The 25,015-nt window shown below is 50.7% G+C and overlaps 1 protein-coding gene across 1 annotated transcript in view; it reads left to right on the top strand.

Moving 5' to 3' along the window:
* Window positions 1-25,015, top strand: part of RILPL1 (Rab interacting lysosomal protein like 1) — a 43,987-nt gene that overhangs the window by 11,891 nt on the left and 7,081 nt on the right. Inside the window, exons 3-6 of the mRNA XM_065889996.1 lie at window positions 10,225-10,343; window positions 11,009-11,230; window positions 20,842-21,014; window positions 22,920-23,012. Coding sequence (XP_065746068.1) covers window positions 10,225-10,343; window positions 11,009-11,230; window positions 20,842-21,014; window positions 22,920-23,012 — 607 coding nt within the window. The remainder of the gene's footprint in view (window positions 1-10,224; window positions 10,344-11,008; window positions 11,231-20,841; window positions 21,015-22,919; window positions 23,013-25,015) is intronic.

The following is a 25,015-nucleotide window of genomic DNA, read 5'->3' as shown; positions in this document are numbered from 1 at the left end:
ATCTTGCAAATGTAAACCTCTGTCCGCATTAAACAATAACTCTCCATTTCTCCCTCCCCCAGCCCTTGGCAACTGGCCTTCTACTTTCTGTCTCTATAATTTTGACTACTCCAGGTAGCTCACATAAGTAGAATCATACAATATTTGTCTTTTTGTGACTGGTTTTTTTCACTGAGCATAATGTCCTTGAGTTTCATCCACGTTGTAGTTGTGTCAGAATTTCCTTCCTTTTTAAGGCAGAATAATATCCCATTGTATGGATAGAGCACATTTTGTTGATCTACCCATCTGTTGATGGCTGATGTGTATTTTACATTTTCAGCACACGTCCATTTGTACGTGCCCTATCTCAGGTGCTCCATTGCCACTAGTGGCTGCTGAGTTGGACACACAGAGCTAGAATATTCTTGGAGATGTGCCTGGGTAGAGCAGTCTATTATAAGGGGAATGGGCTGTGGAGTGAGGTGGACCTGAGTTTAAATCTCAGACCCACTCTTACCAATGGGTCACCTTGTTCCCATCCTCAGGTTCCTCACCTGTAAGGTGGGGTGTGGCAACTCCTAACACCCAGGACTGTTGAGAAAAATATATACAGCATCAAACGCAGAACTAGTCAATAAAAGATAGCTCTGGGGGGCTTCCCTGGTGGCGCAGTGGTTGAGAGTCCGCCTGCTGATGCAGGGGACGCAGGTTCATGCCCCGGTCTGGGAGGATCCCACATGCCGCGGAGCAGCTAGGCCCGTGAGCCATGGCTGCTGAGCCTGCGCGTCTGGAGCCTGTGCTCTGCAACAGGAGAGGCCACAACAGTGAGAGGCCCGCGTACAGCAAAAAAAAAAAGATAGCCCTGGGCTTCCCTGGTGGCGCAGTGGTTGAGAATCTGCCTGCCAATGCACGGGATCCGGGTTCGAGCCCTGGTCTGGGAAGATCCCACATGCTGCGGAGCAACTGGGCCCGTCAGCCACAACTACTGAGCCTGCGCGTCTGGAGCCTGTGCTCCGCAACAAGAGAGGCCGCGCGACAGTGAGAGGCCCGCGCACCGTGATGAAGAGTGGCCCCCGCTTGCCACAACTAGAGAAAGCCCTCGCACAGAAACGAAGACCCAACACAGCCAAAAATAAATAAATAAATTTATATATTTTTAAAAAAAGATAGCCCTGAGGGCAATTACGTCGCTTTTGTCCTGCCAGTTGAACCTTTTGTGGGATCCGAGAGTGGCTGGTACGAATTTCACCTCAATAGAAATCGTCTGTGCACCTTATATATAGGACTTTCTCCGTATGCTTGCTGTATTAGTTTCCTGGGGCCACTGTAACCACAGACTGGGAGGCTTCAAACAAAGAAATGTATTCTCTCACAGATCTGGAGGCCAGGGGTCCAAAATCAAGGTGTCAGCAGGGCTGTGCTCCCTCCAAAGGTTCTAGGGGAAGAAGCTCCCGCCTCTTCCAGGTGGCAGCTCTTGGCTTGTGGCTGTATCACTCCAACCTCTGTCTCTGTTGTCACGTGGCCTCTGCGGGTCTGTGGGTCTGACTCTCCCTCTCCTTTCTCTTATAAGGACCCAGTCATTGGATTTAGGGCCCACCCTCACTTAGCCTGACCTCCCCTTAACTTAATTACATCTGCAAAGACCTATTTTCAAGTAAGGTCACATTCTGAGGTTCCAGGTGGATGTGAAGTTTGAGGGGACATTATTCTCTCCGGTACACTCGCTGATAACATAAGGAGCTTGGGCTGTGAGACTTTGAGCGGCAGTAGAGTGGTCGCAAGCGTGTGGATTCTGGGGACTTCCCTGGTGGTGCAGTGGTTAAGACTCCTTGCTCCCGATACAGGGGGCCCGGGTTTGATCCCTGCTCAGGGAACTAGAGCCCACATGCTGCAACTAAGACCCAGTGCAACCAAATAAATAAATAAATATTTTTTAAAAAGTACTATGAACAAAAGATGGTCTGTCCATGTAATGGGATATCATTCAGCCATAAAGAGGAATAAAGCACTGATACACACCACAACGTGGAAGAAAAAAAAAAAAAGTGTGGATCCTAGAGCCAGACTGCCGGAGCTTGAATCCTGGTATTAGCTGTGTGGCCTTGTGAAAGTTAACAAGCTACTGTGTACCCGAGGTTCATCGGCTATACAAGGCGGGCAGCAGGGGTCCTACTTCGTAAAGTATTCGGGGGATAAAATGAGTTAAGTTCTGCTTATGTCAGCATCTTCTAGAAGGAGACCTGAGGCGAAGATGTTCCTCTGCAGGTGATTCATTAAGGAAGCAGCCCTAGAAAAGACTACTGGGGAAGTGGAGGAATCAGGACAGGGAAAGGAGGAAGCCCAACAGAGTCCATGCAAGGCAGCGAGCTCTGGGATGTGAGTTACTCCTTAGAGTTGCCCTGCCCTTAGGCTTGGGGCCTGTACTTTCTTACAGAGCCTGCCAGCCAGGGAGCCCAGGGTGCCTGGTCAGTAGCAAAAGCACACTGAAGGGCTTCCCTGGTGGCGCAGCGTTTGAGAGTCCACCTGCCGATGCAGGGGACACGGGTTCATGCTCCAGTCTGGGAAGATCCCACATGCCGCAGAGCGGCTGGGCCCGTGAGCCATGGCCGCCGAGCCTGCGCGTCCGGAGCCTGTGCTCCACAACGGGAGAGGCCACAGCAGTGAGAGGCCCGCGTACCGCAAAAAAAAAAAAAAAAAAAAAGTACACTGAAGAGGGGCGAGGGGTGAACACAGGGTTCTGAGGGGGTCTGAGCACCGCTTCATCCGTGGTGAGCGCTGAGCCCAGTAGCTGGTGACGGCAGGTGCTTGATAAACATTGGTGATCATCACCATCCAGTATCAAAGGCGCTTTTCTGACTCTGGGGGAGTGAAAAACGTGTGGGTCTGGTACTAAGAGACCTGGATTATGCTCCCAATGGCCACTAACTAGCAGATTTGGGGCAAGCGGCTCAATCTTCTCAGGGTGTTTTCTTCTTGTAGAGACTGAGGGGCACAGACAGTATGGGTTTGTGGGTGTTGGTGGTTGTTTTGGTCTTTAACAATGGAAACTATTACATGTATTTATTCATGTTGTAAAAGTTGAAACAAAACTCAAGAAAAACGTGAGAATTCCCTTTGCCTCCTTTCTCACTCACCAGAGGGAAGACCATCCCTTTCTCTGCATTTACACATATTCCACGTGCGTGTTGCTTTTAAATAAGAAAAAGCTCCTACAGTGCTGGCGTTGACATTGCAGGGAATGTGTTTTGTTTATAAAATAAAAGGGATTATGCTGTATGGATTGTCACTTGCCTTTTTTTTTTTGCGTTATGCGGGCCTCTCACTGTTGTGGCCTCTCCCGTTGCGGAGCACAGGCTCCGGACGCGCAGGCTTAGCAGCCATGGCTCATGGGCCCAGCTGCTCCGCGGCATGTGAGATCTTCCCGGACCGGGGCACGAACCCGCGTCCCCTGCATCGGCAGGCGGACTCTCAACCACTGAGCCACCAGGGAAGCCCTGCCTTTTTTTTTTTAACAAATTATAATTATGTGTTTACTGTTTGGATTGCCCTTTTAGAAAAATTGACAAGCGAGTCACAGAACATAACATTAACAGTTTTGAAGTGTACAATTCAGTAGCATTTAGTACATCATTTAATGTATTTATAACGTTGTGCCATCATCACGTCTGTTTAGTTCCAGAACATTTTCAACACCCGCAAAGGAGACCCTGCACCCATAGCAGTCACTCCCCAATCCCCCCTCCCGCCTGCCTTTGGTAACCTCTAGTCTACTCTCTGTCTCTATGGATTTGCCTATTCTGGACATTTCATATAAGTGGACTCATAGAATACGTGGCCTTTTGTGTCTGGCTTCTTTCACTCAGCATCATGTTTTCAAGGCTCATCCACATTGTAGCCTGTGTCAGTGCTTCATTTCTTTTTACGGTTGAATAATATTCCATCATTCGGATAGATCACATTTTTTTAATCCATACATCTGTTGATGGACATTTGAGCTACTTCCATCTTTTGGCCGTTGCGAATACTGCTGCTGTGACTTTGTCACTTGCCTTTTGCTTTTTTTTTTTTTTTTAAGGTCAAGGTTTTTTTTGTTTTTTATAAATTTATTTATTTATTTGTTTATTTTTGGCTGCATTGGGTCTTCGTTGCTGCGCGCGGGCTTTCTGTAGTTGTGGCGAGCAGGGGCTACTCTTCGTTGCTGTGCACGGGCTTCATATTGCGGAGGCTTCTCTTGTTGCAGAGCACGGGCTCTAGGTGCACGGGCTTCAGTAGTTGTGGCACACAGGCTCAGTAGTTGTGGCTCACGGGCTCTAGAGCGCAAGCTCAGTAGTTGTGGCGCACAGGCTTAGTTGCTCCACGGCATGTGGGATCTTCCCCGACCAGGGATCGAATCCGTGTCCTCTGCATTGGCAAGCGGATTCTCAACCACTGAGCCACCAGGGAAGCCCTTGCCTTTATCTTTTAACTGGCTACATAGTGTCCCATTGTGTGGAAAGTACTTGTTTAATCATTTCCTTGCTAGTGCATGTTTAGATCATTACCAGTTTTCACTACTACAGACTCGGGACCTGGGACTGACCTTGCACTTGCTTCTCTGTGCACTTGCCCGGATGTCTCTTTAGTTTAGATCCCAGGGTCTTGCATTGCTGGCGTGACTAAACAGTTGCTCAGAACTCTCCTGGCTTTTGTCTATGTCTGTGAGTCTGTTAAAAACACTTAACCTTTTAATTTTTCAAAGCACTTTCGTAACGACACTTGGACTTAGCAGCAACCTTTGGAGCAGGGAAAACTGGTATTTCTATTTTATAGATAAAATAACAGCTAACACTTAGAGACTCTTACTCTGTGCCAGGCCTGTTGTGAGCACTTCATGTAGATTAACATATGCAGCCTCACGAGAGCCCCCCAGGTGGGGCCTCCACATGATCCCCATTTGCAAGTGAGAAAACAGGCACAAGGCACAAGGCACAAGTTCAGCTGCAAGGGAAGTGGCAAAGCCAGGAATGAGTCCAAGTAATCTAGCTCCAGGCGCTAAGCTCTTTACCGTTTGTTCTCTAGCTTCTTAGTCCTACAGCTACTGACACCCTTGACAGATGAGGAGTTCCCTGGCGGTCCAGTGTTTAGGACTCGGCACTTTCACTGCGGTGGCCCGGGTTCAATCCCTGGTCGGGGAACTTGGATGTAGCTGGGCTCCAGATCCAGGTTTCCTTTCTCTGGGCTCATGCTCCCCCGCGCCCACCCCACGTAGCTGTTCTGCTCACCTGATTTCTCCAGGAGTGGAATCTGCCCCCACCAAGGATTAAATTTTACGAGTTAGGCCCTTGATGCCCCTGCCTGGAGCCTTTGCGGGACAGGTGCTCAGAGAGCAGTGAATACTTTCGTGGCTTTTTCACAGACTCTGCCTACACCTGATTTCAGCCCTCCTTCTCCACACACACACACACACACATACACACACACACACTCACTCATGCACTGTGTCTAAGGAGCGCTTTTTCGGGAGATGTTAGCAGTGTCCTCTTGTCACACTAGCCCAGGCCCAGGCCCTGCCTTGCAGCAGTGGCCCAGGAGTTTTGGGAGGGGGACACCTGGTGCCCAGAACCCCCAGATGGCCCTGTGTTTCCCCATTGCAAGTCTGGGGGCCCTTCAGCTCAGGACTCCAGCTGAAGAGCATCCTTTGAGGAGCAAGGAGTGTCTGAAGAAATAACTGACTTTATAAACTCCAAGTGGAACGTGTAGTTATTCTTTTTCATAGCTGTATAGTATTCCAGTGCTTGTTAGTATCGAGGTTTATCTGTTCATTCTACTATTTCTTAAATATTTATTTTCCTTATTTTTTTGGCTGCGTCGGGTCTTAGTTGCAACACACCAGGGAAGCCCTTGGTTCCCTGATCTTTGTCGGGGCATGCGGGATCTTTCCTTACGGCACAAGGTCTCTTTGTTGCAGTGCTTGGGCTTCTCTCTAGCTGTGGCGCACGGGCTCCAGAGCGCGTGGGCTCTGTAGTTTGCAGCACGCGGGCTCAATAGTTGTGGCACATGGGCTTAGTTGCCCCGAGGCATGTGGGATCTTAGTTCCCCAGCCACGGGTTGAACCCACGTCCCCTGCATTGGATTCTTTACCACTGGACCACCAGGGAAGTCCCTATTCGTTCTACTATGGATAGGCGTCATGGCAGTTTCCAGTTTGGGGCTATGATGAATAAAGCTGCTGTGAACACTTTTGCACGTCTTGTGCTGTACAGATTGTCCCTACTTTACTTACCAGTGTATCTGTCTTTTAAATAGCCACGTAGTGTCCGATTTTCCTGCAGTTTATTGAACCATCCTTCTACTGGCGGTCATGTGCACTGTGCATGAAGGCCTGTGGGGGCTGATGCCCAGCAGCAGCTGCTGGTTCACAGAGGATGTGTAACAGCAGTAGTAGGTGATGCCTATTGGTTTTCCCAAGTAGCACCACCGCCCCCCCGGCAGCTCAGACGAGCATTCCTGGTGCTCCGCCTTCTCTCCAGCACTTACATTGACAGTCCTTTTCAGTTTAGCCATCCTGGTGAGGATGCTTGCCCCTTCTCTCCATCCCTGCCTCTCCACTCCTGCTTGGGCTGGCATCTCTGAGGGACTTGTGCAGCTTCTCTGCATCTCTCAGCCTTCTAGCTTGGTATGAGGTCCAAGGAGGAAGCTGAGTGGTCTGAGGGGCAGAATGGATGCCCCAGGCCCACCAGTAGGAAAAGATCCTATTTCATGGCCTTGTGTGATTTCCTAGTGTACTTATTTTATATGTACAGCATTGTCAGAGAGGTGGAATAAAGAAAAGCATCGTGGGACTTTCCCTGGTGGTCCAGTGTTTAAGACTCTGTGCTTCCACTGCAGGGGGCACGGGTTCGATCCCTGGGCAGGGAACTAAGATCCTGCATGCCAAGTGGCGTGGCCAAAAATTAAAAAAAAGAAAGAAAGAAAGAAAAGAAAAACATCAGCGTGTCCCCACTTTGCAGGTGAGGAAATGGAGGTTCAGAGAGGTTAACGTCACTTCAGAAATCAGAGGCCATATGCTGTGATGGAACCCAGGCATTCAACGTCATCCTTATTGCCTCCGGGGCCTCCCAGTCACTCAGCTGACAGCTTTTCTCATCACAATTCCTTTCCTTCCAGCTTGTCTCATTTGCATACCAGGCACCCCTGCCCTCCTGTAAGTCTTTCCTCTATGGCTGTCCCTTCCTGGTCTCCTTGGCCTGACCCTCCAGCTCCGTGCAGGCTCTACGTGTTGAGATCCTGAGGTTCTTTTTGCCCCTTTAGAGGAAAATCCAGCCTCCTTACCTGGCCTCCGAGGCCCCGCATGGTCCAGCCTCACTCCCAGCTCAAGCCTGTATCACCCCCTCAGCCACTGTGCTTCGGCCACTGGCACTGCCCTCCAGTGCCTCAGATGCAGGGTCTCCTCCCATAGGGCCCCTGCCTGGGAACGCTCGTCCGCGTCACCTGGCTGCCCTTCCCCCCTTCCAGTCTCAGCATTAATGACCCTTGTCCAAGAGGCCTTCCTGCACCCGCAGTCTACATTGGGTCTCCCTCATCATTCTTTCTCAGCCCCCGTTGAGTCTTTCACAGTACTTGTTATGGTCTGTAATGACACACACATCTGTCTAATGCCTGTAAGTTGGTGAGAGCAGAATTGTACCACACTTATTTGCCATCATGACCCTAGCGATTAGCTCAGTGTCAGGTATACAGCAGGTGCTCGATAAATACTTGAGGAATGAATGTCGAACGTGTATGCACAGTAAAATGTGAGTACTCCCAGCAGGTGGCCCTGTCTCGAACAAAGTATGGGCTGGAGTCTGCCCCATGGTGACACATTCTGGTGACCTGCCAGGAGCTTCTGAGTCTTGTCCCCCAGTGGGGAGGCAGCATGGCATCATGGAGAGGACACAGGACTTGGAGTCAGAAAACTTGAGTTTGAGCCCCAGCTCCACCAGAGCCTAGCTGTGCGACTTTTGAACAAGTCTGTCTCTGGGCCTCAGTTTTCCGTATCTGTAAAATGGGACTCATGTTAAGACGGCCACAACAATAATACCCATTTCCAGTGGTTGGGAGTGAGAATGAAATAGGGTCGAGGGTGTAAAGCAGTTTATCCTTACTGGGCTTAGTAGGAGTGAGCTATACATTGGGAACGTGGAGGGGAACTAGTCCCTCTTCCATCAGCCAGCCTGGAGCATCTACCGCATATGAAGCCCCAGACTACAGAGACGATTGAGACAGGATGGCTGCCTTCTGGGACCGTCCTGCCTTTGTGCCTGTTACATAAAGCCTCCAGCTCATCAAGGGCAGGGTCTGGGTCTTCTCTGGGTTTGTAGCCCCAGCAGCATCACACACCGTTCTAGACACGCACCATGAATGCTTCTTCATCGTGGTGACTTCCTGCTTGGGAATATCCAGGACATGAGGAGGGCGGCCAGTGGAAAAGCTGGGATGGAGCGGCTTAGAGAAGGGAGTCCCATGGGGAGAATAGCTGAGGAATCACCCACATAGTTTCTTTTCCCCAGGGCCTGGTCATCTAGTGGTATGTCCCCTGAGTCCCATAGGGGAGGAAAATTGGAGAGAAGCAATGGTTTCTCCCTTGTTAATCTGTGGTTGAGCCTGACTACCACTCTCCCCAGCTCTGGTCTCCTGGGGAGCAGGGATTAGCTCTCAGGCTTAGTGCCTATGAGAGGCTGAATAATGGGCCCCCTAAATATCAGGTCTTAATCCTTGGAACCTGTGGCTGTTACGTTCTATGGTAAAATATTTACAGATGTAATTTAGTCAGAATCTTCAGATGGGCATTTATCCTGTACTATTTGGGTGCACCCTAAATGCCATCACAAGTGTCCTTATAAAAAGGAGGCAGAAGGACTTCCCTGGTGGTCCAGTGGTTAAGACTCCATGCTCCCAATGCAGGGGGCATGGGTTCAATCCCTGGTCAGGGAAGTTCCACATGCCTCATTGTGTGGCCAAAAAAAAAATTTTTTTTTGAAAAGGAGGCAGAGAGAGATTTGACACAGACAGAAGAGAAGGAGGCATGTGACCACAGAGGCAGATACTGGAGTGATGGGGCCCCAAGCCAAGGAATGCTGGCAGCCACCAGAAGCTGGAAGAGGCCAGGAATAAATTCCCCCCTAGAGTCTCCAGAGGGAGCACAGATGTGGTGACGTCTTGATATTGGACTGATGTTTGATTTTTTTTTTTTTTTTTTTTTTTGCCCGTGCTGCATGGCTTCCAGGATCTCAGTTCCCCAACCAAGGATAGAGCCCAGACCACGGCAGTTAAAGCCCGGAATCCTAACCACTAGGCCAGCAGGGAACTCCCAACATTGGACTGATTTTAAACTTCTGCCTTCTGGAACTTTGAGAAAATAAATTTCTGATGCTCTTAGCTACCAAAATTTGTTGGTTATTTGTTACAGCAGCACATGAAACTAATACAGCATCCATCCGCGCGTTCCTTAATTCACCAAAGCCCTGAGCAGACACCTACTGTGTGCCGGGCACTATGCTAGTCCAGGGAATACACAGTGAATAGGTTAGGCAAGGTCCTGCCTCCTGGGCTGACCATATACTTGGGGGATGAGGGGCAGGGAGAACAGACAACACCCTTTGAGCACCTGCTGTGTACCAGACCTCTTCTTCAATATTGGCTTCATGTGTATTAACAAGAGCAATCCTCGCAGCAGCCCTATGGGGTAGGTACTGTTATTCCCATTTTAGAGATGTGGAAACTGAGGCACAGGTTGGGTAGCCCAAAGCCACACAATTAATAAATGGGAGAACCGGTGTTTGATCTCCAGAGCCGACCCTCTGAATCACTATGCAGTATCACCTTTCATTAGATGAAAGGATGTACCAGACACTTAGCCATTGTAAAAAGTGAGGGGATGGATGAGGTGGGAGGAGGGGGCTACTTGGCGGGCGGTGGTCGGGGAAGGAGAGGCCTCTGTGAGGAGGTGACTTTGAGCTGAGGCCTGAGAATCAAGGGGAGCCAGCCTGGGGGAGGTTGGTAGGAAGGGACTTGCGGAAGCTGGAAACAGCAAATGCCCTGCGGTGGGGATGAGCAGGGGAAGGGTGGAGGGGCAGAAAGCAGGCGCTGGGGAGGGGCAGACGAGCAGAGGTGAGTCCAGGAGGAGGTGGGGGGCAGGTTCATCTCGGTGGGGAGCCGCCGGATTGTTTAAGCAGCGGAGGGAGGTGGACACACCCACGGGTCCCTCTCACCCCACCCCAGGCATGTCGGAGCGGGAGCGGCAGGTGATGAAGAAGCTGAAGGAGGTGGTGGACAAACAGCGCGACGAGATCCGCGCCAAGGATCGGGAGCTCGGGCTGAAGAACGAGGATGTCGAGGCTGTAAGTGCTGAGCCCCAGCCCTGTGTCCGCCCTCCCGGCCAGTGGGTACCAGCAAGAGACGGGATCCTCCCCTCAGGAAGCGCCCCTTCTCCCTGTCGGTCTCACTCCATGGGCTCCATGGGGTGGGGATCCTGCTTACGGCTTGAGAGGCCCAGCCCTGAAACAGTTGCCGTGCGTAGGACCCTCGGCCGAGTCTTCACTGGAGCAGTAGGAGGGAACATGGCACTGCCCAGTGACCTGACTCTTTCCACACACTGAGGAGGTCCCAGGGCCCGGTCAGCCTCTGCTCTGACTCTGAGGCTTCCTCCAGCCCATCCCCTTCATGCCCCAGCGTGGTCCAGGCTGCTCCAGGAACCTATACGGTGTCTCTGCCTAAATTAGAAAAAGATGCCCCTTTCTCAAGGCATGTTACTTCCCTCTGTTGGGAAACTGTCATAATATACTAACAAGACACTTATCTTCCATCTGTCATAAAATTATCATAGTAAATATACACATTGCCCATCTCTGGCATCGACAGAGTTGTAAGAACGTGAACAAATTTCAAACAAATCAAGGCATCTGCAGTATGAATGGCACGCCTGTAGATGGTTTGCTCTTGTGCAGTACACAACATGAGCTACTGGATGTGGCGGCCCCATCCAGTAGCCTTCATCTCTCTACAGCTGCAGCAGCAGCAGACCCGGCTGATGAAGATCAACCACGACCTCCGGCACCGCGTCACAGTGGTGGAGGCCCAGGGGAAGGCCTTGATCGAACAGAAGGTAGAACTGGAGGCAGATCTGCAAACCAAGGAGCAGGAGATGGGCAGCCTGCGGGCGGAGCTCGGGAAGCTGAGAGAGAGGCTGCAGGGCGAACTCAGCCAGAACGGAGAGGAGGAGCCTGTGGTGAGTGGGAAGCTGGCTTCTGCAGGCTGGCTTGAGGGGGGCCAGGCTGCCTTGCTTTTTCCTCATTACACTTGAGAGAAATAGGAGGCCGAGGGAGGGCCAGCTGCTGGCTAGAAGACACACAGCTGGGCAGAGGCAGGGCTGAGCCTGGAACCCAGGACTCCCAGCATTCTAGCCCAGGGTATCCAGCTCGGTGGTGGTTACTGGGCATCTGCCATTCATTCATTCATTCATTCAAATAATTGTTGACTGTGTTGCAGGCATGGGGGATAAAATAGAGAACTGGTTCCTGTCCACATGGAGCTTACAGCCAGTATGGGAGACAGACATTAGTCAAATAATCACATAATATACCGTGTGACCCAGCAATTCCAATTCTAGGCATATGCACAAGAAAACTTAAAATGTATGACCACATAAAAACGTGTACACAAATGTTCATAGCAACACTATTCCCAACAGCCAAAAGGTGGAAACAATCTACATGTCCATCAACTGAAGAATGGATAAACAAAATATGATCTCTGCACACAGTGGAACATTATTCAGCCATAAAAAGGAATGGAATACTGAGACAAGCTATAATTTGGATGAACCTCAAAAACATGCTAAGTGAAGGTAGCCAGACACAAAAGCCCCCATATTGTATGAGTCCATTTATTTGAAATGTCCAGAATAGACCAATCCATAGAGACAGAAAGCAGACTGGTGGTTGCAGGGACTGGGGAAAGGAGAGTATGGGGAGTGACTTCTGGTGGGTACGCAGTTTCTTTCAGGGTGATGGAAATGTTCTGGAATTAGATAGTGATGATGGTTGCGCAACTCTGAACGTACTAAAAATCTCTGAATTTCTTTAATGGGTTTTTTTTTAACTTTTATTTATTTTTTGGCTGCGTTGCGTCTTCGTTGCTATACACGAGCTTTCTCTAGTTGCGGCGAGCGGGGGCTACCCTTCGTTGCAGTGTGCAGGCTTCTCCTCTTGTTGCAGAACACGGGCTCTAGGCGTGCCGGCTTCAGTAGATGTGGCACCTGGGCTCAGTAGTTGCAGCACGCGGGCTCTAGAGCACAAGCTCAGTAGATGTGGCACACGGGCTTAGTTGCTTTGTGGCATGTGTGGTCTTCCCGGACCAGGGCTCGAACCCGTGTCACCTACATTGGCAGGCGGATTCTTAATCACTGCACCACCAGGGAAGTCCCTCTCTGAATTTTATACTTTAAAAGAGTGGATCTTGGGAATTCCCTGGTGGTCCAGTGGTTAGGACTTCATGCTTCTACTGCAGGGGGCATGGGTTCGATCCCTGGTTGGGGAACTAAGATCCCACAAGCTGCGTGGCACATCCAATTAAAAAAAAAAAAAAAGAGTGGATCTTATGGTAAGTGAATTATATCTTGATTTTATTTTAAAACGGTGATTCATGCTAAAGGAGAGGGATGGTGCCAGAAGGTCCCATAACTGAGGGAGGGTCTGGAGTGCGTAACTAACTGTGTGGACTCTAGAGCCAGTCTGCCTCGGTTCCTTACTGCCTCCGTGTCTTTGGATAAATTATTTAGCCTCTTTGCGCCTCAGTTTTCTCATCTCTAAAATGGGAATACTAATAACAATACTTACCCCCAGATTGGTGTTCTGAGAATTAAATGAGTTAGTTCATTTAAAGTGTTAGCTGTTGTTATTATTACCATGATAGTCTGGGGGAGTCAAAAAGGCTTCCTCAAGGAGGTGATCAAAAGAATGAGTGCAAGTAAACTAGGTGAAGCGGTGGGGGGGTGGCATGTGCAAAGGCCCTGAGGCAGGAGAAATTGCAGTGCAGTCAGGAAAGTATAAGAAGGCAAGGGTGCCTGTTGTGCAAGCTGACAATGAGGGAGAGGGTCTGAATAAGGTCAGAGAGGTCGGCAGGGGCCAGTGATGCTGGCCAGGTAAGCTGCAGAGGGAAGTCTGCTTTTTTATCTGCAGGCACTGCGCTGAGTGCTGTGGAGGTTCAAGCAGCTTACAGCCCAGTGCAGGAGACAGACTTGGAGACCAGCAGCCACACTTAAGGTGGAAGGGGGTTGTCTTAGTGGTAAGGGGTTGTCTTAGTCTGGGTTCCCTTGAAGCAGAGCTTGAGAAAAGGACTCTGGGCAGGAGTTTAATTTGTGAGGTGATCCCAAAGACCAGAGAAGTGAGGGAAGGAGGAAAAGGGAATTTGAGGGTGTGTCATTGAGGTCACAGTGGGAGCTCAGTCCCGCTGGGACCTCTGAGAAGCACCATAGAACACCTCCCGGAACTGTCTTTCTGGAGAAGAAAGGCTTAGAACAGTTATCCACAAATGCCTGTCCCCAGTTAGCTAAGAGTGGCCCCCGGAGGTGTCATCTCCCCAACACTCCTGGGCAGAACTTATGGAGCAGAAATGGAAAGACGTACAGCGTGTGCTTGAGGTGGGCCCCTGTCCACATGGATGGAACTGCACCACAGCTGCAGCAAAATCCAGGTGGGCCCAGGATGTGACACGGGGCACCAGAGGTGTCTCCCACGTAGATGTGCCCCCAGAATGTGCCAGGAACACAGAGAGAGTGCAGTTAATCCTGATGGGGGTGGCGTGGAGTTTCATGGACGAGCTCTTGCTTCAGCTGGATGTCAGTGATAATAACGCTAAGATTTTGACAGGTAGGTGTAGAAGATGGAGGTGCCGTTTCAGGAGAGTATAATGAACCATCACAGGAAAGCTCCGCCCTTGCCATTTGTTCCAACAAATATTTATTGACTGTTTCTGGTTTGCAGGCACTGTGCTGGTCTCTTGGGTTACAGGTGGGGGAGGTTAGACAGAGGAGCTTACCATCAGGTTGGCTCTAGTCCGAGCACAGTCATTAAGTGTCTTGTGAATTCAGGCCATACACTTCTAGGTTCTTGGAAGGACAAGAACCTCTGGGCTACAGATAGGGAGGTAATGGAGAGAAGACTTAAAAAGGAGAGGTTAGAGTCTGCTTTTGGCTAAAAGTGACAGAAGCCTAAGTTAAAATGGTTTAAGGATTTTTTTTTTTTAAGGAATTTTCGGCTGAATAACTAAAAGCTTTGAGTTAATGATGGCTTCAGGTATAGCTGGTTCCAGGTGCCCAAATGATGCTGTCAGGAATTTGTTTCAGACCTTCTCTCAGCTTTGCTTTCCTCTGTGTTGTTGTCATTCTCAAGCAGCCTCTTGCCATATAGTGGCCCCTGGTACTCAGCCAGCTTTGCAACCCCAGCAGAAAGAAATTGCTTCTTTCCCAGATTCTCAGCGAGAGTCTCAGGGAGCCTCTCATTAGCCCACCACTGAATCAGTCTTTGTAGTCTGAGGTTAGAATATGCATGTCGTCCATTCCTGAGCCACATGGAGATGGCACCTATCTAAGCCACACTCACAGAGAGTGGGAAAGGGAAGTTTCTCCAGAGGAAAATTGCAATGACTCAGCCCAAAGATGTGTGGGAATGGATACAGACCAATCGGAGACAACAGATGTTAATCGTCCGTGCCAGAGAGTCGGGGCTGAGAATGCCACACACAAAAAACACTGAGCAGTGAGGGATGTGGATTCTTTCACAGGGTTTCTGCAGGGGAGTGACAGGATCAGCTCTGAGCTTACGGAAGAGAGTTTGAACAAGGAGCTGGTGGCAGACGTGGCTGTTGGGAACCTTTTGCAGTAGTCCCGGCAAGAGAGGTGAGGGCTGGACCAAATCTGTAGCAGGGGGATGGAGAGGAGGCGCCAGGGGGAGAAGCTTGGCGCCATCACACCCCCCCCCCCAGCCTTCCCTGGGTACCCCTTCCAACCTCCTGAGCCCCACGAGAGCTCAGGCCTGTCTCCGGCTGGGCAGGTGGGGCCTGGTCCAAACCTGGGTCCTGAGGACATCACCCCAGCCACAAGACTCTGAACCCCGCTCCAGGTCTCTTTAGGACAAGGACATTTCACACCTCCATGGCACGGCTGCCAGTCGGTTGCAGTTTCCTTTCTGGCACGATGGGGGTGGGACAGAAACAGGGAAGTAAAATCCGGTAGCAGTTATGACTGACCCACTGAGCTTCTTTGCAGCGTCTGTTCCCAAACCCAGAGCGTCTTTGCGGGGTTTGACGGCATCCCTTGGAGCTGAGTGGCATTCAGGATGCTTGTCACTCAAACAGGGAAGCCGCGGGTAGTGGTGGCTTCATCACCCGCTGCCATGTGACTTGGGGCCTGTCCATCTCTTTGATGGTCAGTTTCCTATCTGACAAATGAGGGACATGAAATTGACTTGATTCAGTCGGTCTAAAGGTTAGTGTGGCACGGATAGAGGGTGGTGGGATCAGAGGAGGACACAGTGAATTCTGAGTGGAGAGGAGAGGGCAGTGCAGCTCTTCAGGGCCTTGAGATGGGTCTTGTGGGATGGGTAGGATGTCCAGGGGTAGAATGTGGGGCAGGCCATTCCAGGCAGGACGAACAGCATGATCCAGACTAGAGAACGTGCAGGGTGTGGCTGGGGTTGCGGTTAGTCCTGGCACCAGGTTGGTGAGGGAAGGTGGGAGCTATGGAGGGATCCAGAGCGGGGGAGGAATCCATTCTTATCATTGCCTCTTGATTCATATGATTCTTTCTGAGATGCATCACCATCATTTCAGTGTGATCTCCAGTAGGCAAGACTCTTTGTATATTTTTATAACATATTTATTGAGGTGGAATTTATTGAGATGTAATTCACAGACTATACAATCCAACCATTTAAAGTGTACAAGTCAGTGTTCTTTTGTTGGGTTGGTTGGTTTTCGTTTTGTGTGGTTTCTTCATTTTTTGGCCGCGCCGCATGGCCTGTGGGATCTCAGTTCCCTGACCAGGGATCGAACCCGCGCCCCCTGCATTAGAAGGGCGGGATCTTAACCGCTGGACCACCAGGGAAGTCCCCAAGTCAGTGCTTTTTAGTATATTCACTGTATTGTGAGATCGTCACCACTATCTAGAACTTTTCCATCACCCCAGAAAGCTATGCCATACACATTAGCACTCAGTCCCCATCTCTGTCTCCCCCCAGCCCTGGCAACCACTAATCTACTTGCCGTCTCTATGGGTTTCTCTTTTGGACATTTCAGAAATGTCCAGAAATGTCCAAAATGGAAATGGAATCATACAACAGGGGATCCTGACTGCCTTCTCACTCAGCATGTTTTCCAGTTCATCCAGCTTCTCATATTTTAACTGACGGTTTTCCTGCCTTTGACAGTTAGACATATAAACCCTTAAGAAAATGAGGCTGGCTTCCTGTCTAAGGGACTTTATATAAAATCAATAAGAAAACTGTAAAGTTAATAGTACCTCCTTGATGTCACTGTCTCTGCCTTACAAGTTCTGATTTCCTAGTAAGTGAAGGTTTTTTCTTTTTTAAGTGTACAGGGAAAGCAGATGGGGTCCTGGTGGCTGGCCTGTGAAACAGGCCTGGAGCCTGGAGCTACCAAGGGTGACCAGAGCACAGTCATTCCCCATTGCTGGCCCAGGGGCTGCTCAGAAGTCTGTTCAGTGGCCTTCAAGAGCACAGGAAGTGGCCTTGCTGTGCCCAGGCAGTGGGGAGTGTGCCCAGGAGGCCAGGCCTCAGGATGGAGAGCCCTGGTGGAGGGTGTCACCTCCCTCCACCAATGACAAGGCCCCATTGCTTGTCAGCCGGTCTCTGGGGCCTCCCTAGGGAGCACCTGGGGCCTCGGGCATCTCCCTCAAGCTGTGCCCAGAGATCCTCAGGGGACCAGCAGACAATCGGCGATAACCCGAGCCACCTCCGCGGTCCCTCGTGGAATAAGCCTAGAAGGCTCGCTTCTGATTAGCCCGATTGCCGTGTTGGGAAGAGCCTTCGCTGTGTCTCTTGAGGACTGGCCTGCATCAGTGCCTGTGCTGGTCGCCGAAGAGCTGGACCCCCAAGCTTACCCTCTTCTGCACTTGCAGGCAATGGTCCCAGAAGACAGGACTTTTTTTGCAAACCTGTCTGGGAATCCCCCAAGCTATAAGGGAATCAGGTTGCTCCTCTGATAGAAGAGCTGTCCCTGGGACTTCCCTGGTGGTCCAGTGGTTAAGACTCTACGCTTCCACTGCAGGGGGCATGGGTTTGATTCCTGGTCAGGGAACTAAGATCCCACAAGCCGCTCGGCACAGCCAAAAAAAAAAAAAAGAGAGCTGTCCAGAGGAAAAGAACTCAGGTTCTAAGGAAGCCCTTTGACGTCCTGGGTGATGTCAACCCATGGGAACTGCTGCGCCTTGAAAGCCTGTATTCATAGGAATCCCCGGATGTCAGGGTGGGAAGGGCCCTTAGAAATATTATTGGGTTTTTTTGTTTGTTTTTTTTTTTTTTTTGGTCCACGCTGCACGGCATGTGGGATCTTAGTTCCCCGACCAGGGATCGAACCTGCGCCCCCTGCGTTGGCAGCATGGAGTCTTAACCACTGGACCACCACAGAAGTCCTTATTGGGTTTTTGAGGGCTAGATGGGGAAACGAGGGCCCAGGGAGGAGCAAGCAGCTTGCCTAAAGTCCCCTTGGAAAGTGAGGGGCGTGTGGACCCTTCAGCTGGCCCTTCCCAGAGAGGCCGAAAGTCAGGGGACTTGCCCAGTGAATGTCAGGGCCTGAGTTGTTTGGGGAGGGTGGGGCTGGAGGGAGTGTGTGAGCCTGAGATTAGAGTCTGCAGCCGCCAGCACCTATGGAGTCCACAGGCAGGGAAGGAAAAAGGGGAGGGCAGTGGGCAGCCATAGAAATAGCATGTAAAAGGGAGCAGCTGCTATGTAAAAGGCAGCCCAGTGCTGCCATGTGGACCCAGTGGGATCCAGTCTTCCAATTTTTTTCCCAAAAGGAAGCCCCAGACCCAAACTTCAGTGTGAAATCTCCTGATCTAAAACCATTGGCAACTAATTCAAAAGAGTTTTAGAACACAGTGAAGGCCAAACAAAATGGGGGAGGGTGCCCCCGCCAGGGTGGGCCCAGAGTTCTTGGTGAACTCCTACACATTCGTCAAGACCCCATGCACAGAGACCACATCTGCAGTAACGTCTTCCGTGATCCTTCTCGGAGCCTGTACCTCTTTAATTATATTACCTTGTAAATTTGTGTGTATCTTTCCTCCACCACCAACTGTCCTATTTGTCTCATTAGCTCAGTGACCAGCAGGCAGAAAGTTGATGCCCAGTAATGTTAAGTAAATGCTAGACATCCGGGCTTCCCTGGTGGCGCAGTGGTTGAGAGTCCGCCTGCCGATGCAGGGGACGCGGGTTCGTGCCCCGGTCCGGGAAGATCCCACATGCCGCGGAGCGGCTGGGCCCGTGAGCCATGGCCGCTGAGCCTGCGCGTCCGGAGCCTGTGCTCCGCAACGGGAGAGGCCACAACAGTGAGAGGCCCGCGTGCCGCAAAAAAAAAAAAAAAAAAAAAAACTAGACATCTGAGGATGCTCTGAGATTAACCTGGGCAGAGGAAGAGAAGGGAACTGGCATTAGTGAGTGCCTGCTGTATACTAGGCATTTGCACTACGGAGCTTGGGTAGGGGGTACCATCTGAATGTGTGGCCATCAGGTGGTCCAAGGAGCAGCCCCCAAGGCTCTGCAGAGGGAGTCAAACACTGAAGACGCACCCTGAGGACACAGCCCCCCGAAGGTGTGGCATCAGCAGATGCCTTAGAGTGCCTTCTCGGGAAGTTAAATCCTCCACCATTTCCTCCCCAAGTTCGTGGGTGGAAAGAGGCCCCACTCCGATGCCCAGCCGGTCTGAGGGGGCGGCATGTGTCAGGTTTCAGTTTCCTGCTGCCACGAGGTGCCTCCCCTGCTGCCTGCTGCTCAGCTGCTGACCTGCCGGGTGGCTCTTCTGTCACCTGATCTGCCCTGGTGGGAGGTGTCTCCTTTCAAGTGTCCTTTCCCAGAACAGCACGTCCCTGACTCTCCCAGGACGGGAGGCCTCTCAGCTCTGTCTTCTGGAGTCCTTCAGCATCCTGGCCCATCTAGGTGGGAGTCCCTTTCTCCTTGTGCTTCTGTGGGATTTTTTTTGGGGGGTGGGGGCGGGGGGCAGTTCTGTATTTCAGTCCCTCCTTCCCTTGTTCCAGAGCTTTCCCACTGTTGTCCTAAGCTTTTGTCCACTCCTTCTAGACGATCACGAGACATTGGCAGCTCAAGGGTGTCAGGAATAGTACACTGCCTGGAGAGTGTGGGCCACCTGCAGATTTGGCCAGCTGACTTGGAAAGCTTGCAAAAACTTCCTTGCTATCAAAAAAGAAAAAAATGTTGGCAAGGATGTGGAGAATGTCAAACCCCTCCTACACCGCTAGCAAGAATGTAAAATGGGGCGGCCACCGTGGAAAACTGGCAGTTCCTCCAGAAGTTAAACATAGAGTCACCATATGACCCAGCAGTTCCACTCCTAGGTGTGTACCCCAGAGAACTGAAAACAGGTGTTCAAACAAATCTTCATACACAGATGTTCATGGTAGCATTGTTCCCAATAGCCAAAAGGTGGAAACAACCCAAATGTCCATCAGTGGATAAAAGGATAAATAAAATGTCTCTTCACACAGTGGAATAGTATTCAGCCATGAAGAGGAATGAAGCACTGACACAGGCTACAATGTGGATGAACCTTGAAAACATTGAGTGAAAGAAACCAGACACAAAAAGCCACATATCATATGATTCCATTTCTAGGAAATGTCCGGAAAAGGCAGATCCATAGAGATGGAAAGCAGATGGTGGTTGCCAGGGGCTTGCGGGGGGTGGGGGAGGGGTGGATGGGGAGTGACTGCTAATGGGTGTGGAGTTTCCTCTGGAAGATGTTTTGGAACTAGGTAGAGGTGGTACTTGCGCAGCACTGTGAATGTCCTAAACACCACCCACTGCACTACACATTTTAAAATGGAAATTTTATGTCAAGCGAATTTTATCACAGTTTTTTTTAAAAAAGCTCCTTGCTGTGGAAGAGGGCAGGAGGATGGGATTTGGGTGTGGAGCAGGCGATTTAACAGGCTAGGATCCATCTGTGTGACCCGTGTGGAAAAGAAATAAATGCCCTGCGTGTGAACATTGGCTGGGATGTTACCCACCCCGCCCCCGCCCCAACCAGGGCTTCCACCAAACTCCAGTGAAAAGATGCTCACAGCCACTGGGGAGGAGCAGGCTTGACCAGAAGGCCAGTAACAAATGGGAAACTGTATATGACTTAATATCAAATGGAAAGGAATAGAGAATTGCACATTGGCTCTGATTCCAACAACTTTGGCCAAATTAGCAATGCACTTGGCTAGAAAATGAGTCAAGAACGTGGGAAAGGGAAAGCAGGCAGATTGAAGAGGGTGGCAGCATTGGGTAGTACACGGTTTCTTCTCCTCGGACACCTTTTCATGTTATTTGTCATAAAACCCTGGGTCAGGTGGGGAGGCGCCAGGACTGCAGGTCTGGCTATCGAGAAGTCAAACAATGCGCAGGTGGCCGCTCGCTTTGGTCTCCCGAGGGATGCTGACTGCACAGAACATGAGCAGAGGCCACCCTCGAGTTCTTAAAATAGCGTCCTCAGCAAGCTGCTCAGGCCCCGGGAGGGTGGGAAATTCGGGCTCCGGCAGGATGCGGAGTGGGTGCTGGTGGCGGCGGCCAGGAATTCATTAGCAGCATCTCTGCCCTCCTCCAGATGGAGCTGGGTGGAGACGGGTGTGTCTCCGAGGCAGAGAAGGTGGCCATGGATCTCAAGGACCCCAACCGCCCCCGGTTCACACTGCAGGAACTGCGGGACGTGCTGCACGAGAGGAACGAGCTCAAGTCCAAAGTGTTTTTGTTGCAGGAGGAACTGGCATACTATAAGAGGTGAGTGCCCCTGGGAGCTCCCAGGCTGGCTCCTTTGTGAGGTTGTGCAGAGGCTGGGGACAAATTCACACCTGGAAGACAAGGATTGCATCTGTGTTCGTTGTGGGGACCATCTCTGGCCTGAAGCACATACATACCAACTCATAATTCCTTTCTGAAACTCGGGCTCAGGTGCATTCCTGTTAGAAAAGAATATTATGTATACTGTATTACCTTATTACCTTATACTGCCAGCGAGCTCTGGGGCAGCTCTTCCAAAATCAAACACGTGAATATTTTCGCAGCAAAAGATATGAACATTCCTACTAAATGGGATAAATAAAGACTGTAAACAGCCTCACGAGATTTCATTTCAGGTGTTGCCACCAAGTGAATGACCAAAAATAAAAGAAAACAAAACGAATTTTGGTTTTTAGAGCCTTTTGGATTTTGGAATTAGAGATAAGAGATGGTGGAGCGATAGAGCCTAATATTTGATCATTTAGTCCATCCGTGGCCAATGAACTCCTTGTACATATTAGAGCCACACTGTCTGATACACTAGCCACTAGCCACATGTGGCTATTTAAATTTAAATGAGTTAAACTTAAGTAAAATGTAAAATTCGGTTCCTCAGTTGCACTCGGCACATTTCAAGCGTTCCACGTGTGGCTAGTGGCCACTGTATTGAACAATGAAGATATAGAATATTTCCATCCTCGTGGAAAGTTCTGTGGACAGCACTGCACCTGGCTTAGAGCACCACCTAATACCATGCCACCTCACACTTGTTCAGCTTTGTACACACTACCCTGCTATTGGTTCCTCAAAACACACCACGCTCGGTTCTACCTCAAGACCTTTGCACATGCTGCTCTTGCAGCTGGGAAAACATTCCCCTTGGTTCTTCCCATGGTTGGCTCCTGGTCATTCAGGGTTCGGGTCAGATGTCACCTCCTGAGAGAGGCCTTCCTTCTCCATCAACACCCCTCCAAAGGAGCGCTCTGTCCTAGTCACTGTCTATCACTTTACCCAGTTTTACTTTCTTCATGGCTGTTTTCATCGTCTCACATTATCCTGTTTATGAACATGCTTGTTTTATTGTCTGTTTCCGCATTAGATGCAACAACATGAGACCAGAAACCTTATTTGTCTTGTTCATGACTAAGTTCCCTGCACTTAGGATGCAGCTTAGCTCAGAGTAGACGCACAACAACTACCTGTTGAATGGAAAGCTGGAAGGAAGGACAGATGCACCAGATGTGGTCCCTGCCCCAGTAGGGAAGATAAGACATCAGAGAAAAAACAGTGCCACACATTTTTATTGAAAACCCACTGTGAGTCTGGCACATAAGAAAGTTTTATGACAGTCTGTGCACTGGCTGTTCGAAGAAGAGAGAAATCACTTCTGGCTTGGGAATGGGGCAGAAATCAGGAAGGCTTCATGGAGGAGGTGGCATTTGAACTGGGCCTTCCCTAAAGGATAGGGGGGTACGTTTCAGGTATGGAAGATGTTGTGGGTGGCATATTCTAGGCAGAATTAACCACAAAGGTGTGGAGACAAGGAAGCATTTGGCAAGAACAGAAAATAGGAAGCCATTCTTTTCAGCTAGAATCTCCAAAGTAAACTTAAAATAGAGATGTGGGTACCTTCCTGAAATTTCTCACATGTGACCAACTGGGCCAAACGGCCTGCAGGCACCTGTGTCCGTTGCCTCCAGGACTGATCCTTCCTCTTAACTGGCCATTCCAGAGGCCAGCCTCCGAGGCAGAGAGCCTATGGGGCAAAGGCCACCGTTGCTGGTCCTCCTGGGTCCCTTATTTTCACTCCCTGAAAAAGTACATGCCCTCCCAGACCATCAGAGAGAATATTCCAGCTCTCATGGAATTTTTGACTCTTATCTCACACCTCTCAACTCCTTCCAGTGAAGAAATAGAAGAGGAAAATCGAATACCCCAACCTCCACCCGTCACCCACCCGAGAATGTCCCCCCAGCCGGAGTCTGGGATCAAGCGACTGTAAGTGCTGCGCTCCCGGCGTCTGGGGCTGCTCGCTCGCGGCTGAGCTGGCGGCTCACACGGCTTCTTACTTCTCCTGGGCACCTGCTCCAGGGCTGGGCTTGTTACTAACCACCTCCCACGGGGCTCGGCCTAAGCCCGGGGCACGCTGGGCCTGGCCCTTGACTGCAGGGTCACCTCTGTACATTGAAGGCTGAGTTCCTCCTTGCGGGGGGTCCCTGGGCAGAGAGGTTTGGGGAAGGCCTAGGGGGTGGGAAAGGGCTGGGGCCTGGGCTTGCTTGAGTGTGTCAGTCGGGGCATGTCTTTGAGGACAGCAAATACTGCATGGTGGGAAAGGTTCACGCATCTTAAGGCCTTGAAACCCCAGCTCCGAGGTGTCTGAATGGCCGCGGGTCCACCCCATATATGCTTTTCTGTGATGACTTCACCTATCCATCTGTCTCTCCACTAAGTATTCACTGGTGTATAATACAAGCAGCACTGGGCCCTGGTGGCTGTGGGGGACACACAAGAGAAAGAGCGGCCTAGTCCTAGCCCTCAACTAGACTTAAAGCTACTTCGGAGTCCTTGCGTCAAAAGACTCCTCTGAGATTTGAATGAGAGTTTGCAGACCCTTTCAGCGGCGGTGGGGATGGTGGGGGTGTGAGGGTGGAGTCATACAGTCTTGCAAACAGTTTTAGGTTCGTTGACCCCTGTAGCCCTTCAGATAAAGGGTTAAAGCTCTGGTCTAGTTAGCTAATATCTAGTAAGAATCTACTATGTGCTAATATCTACTAAGAACCTATCTGCCGGGTACCGTTCCTGCAGATAATGGCACTGAGTCCTCACTATAGCCCTGTAAGGTGAGGGCACTGTCATCCCCATTTTACAGTTAAGGAAGCTGAGGCACTGAAGTCAATCACCTGCCTAGGGTCATACAGCTAATAAGAGGCAGAGTCAGGGTTCGAACCCAGGCAGCCTGGCCCAGAGCCCACGTTTCAAACTCTGCAGGAGGGCCTTCTGCTCCCAGTTGTCTTGTGGCCTCATTTTGTCCCCTGAGAGGGTCTTCCTGACTCTCAGCCTTGCACCTTCTTAGAGAAGAGGCTTCGGTTCTTCCCCCCAAACCCTGGTAGAAGCTTTGTGAAGGCGAGTGGCATGGGTTGGAAAGCCAACTGGGGTGTGTGGGGAGAGGAACTGGGGTGTTACTCAGATGCCTCAGCCTTTTTTTTTTTTTTTTTTTTTTTTTTTTGTACGCGGGCCTCTCACTGCTGTGGCCTCTCCTGTTGCGGAGCACAGGCTCAGCGGCCATGGCTCACGGGCCCAGCCGCTCCGCGGCATGTGGGGTCTTCCCGGACCGGGGCACGAACCCGTGTGGCCTGCATCGGCAGGTGGACTCTCAACCACTGCGCCACCAGGGAAGCCCCGCCTCAACCTTTAAATTCCACTTTTGTTTGGAAATTCTTGGCTACTTCTTGTCCTGTGAATTGACGTAATCCACGGTGTTGGGGGATAGGAAGGGAACGCAAAATGTGTGTAAGTGCTGGACCCTCTGCCCTTAGAAAGGGGCGACTTGTTCAGATACCGGGCCCTGGGAAAGGCTAGCCGCCCTCTGGAGTGTGTGGATTAACACGTGGCTCCTTTCCAAGCCTCTCCTGCCAGCTTCACGTTGCTTGTTTGCTTGGCCCTCGGTCAAGCAGATCCGCTGGATTTGGGAGGGGCTGTGGTCCCCAGTTCTGGTTAAGGATAAATATTTCCTGGGGGTGAAGCTTGGAACCAGATAGGCTTCCTCTGGATCCCAACACCATGTTGGCCACGTATTCGTTTGTAATCTCCCACTGGCCCTTGAAACGCAACTCAAAGTAATTTAAAGAAAGAAAAACTGTTGGCCAAGCAGCTAGAGATTTTCAGGTCATCCTGGCTTCAGGCTCAGCTGGACCCAGGTCTTGTTCTCAGGGCTCTGCCTGGTTCCTTCTGCCTCAACCTGTTTTCCTTTCTGTGGGCTGTATTCTTGGGCGTGCTGTCCC

The sequence above is a fragment of the Phocoena phocoena genome, chromosome 13 (genome assembly GCF_963924675.1).
Source record: "Phocoena phocoena chromosome 13, mPhoPho1.1, whole genome shotgun sequence".
Taxonomy (NCBI): Eukaryota; Metazoa; Chordata; class Mammalia; order Artiodactyla; family Phocoenidae; genus Phocoena; species Phocoena phocoena.
Note: the sequence above shows the minus strand (reverse complement) of the source record. Positions and strands in the feature narration are given on the sequence as shown.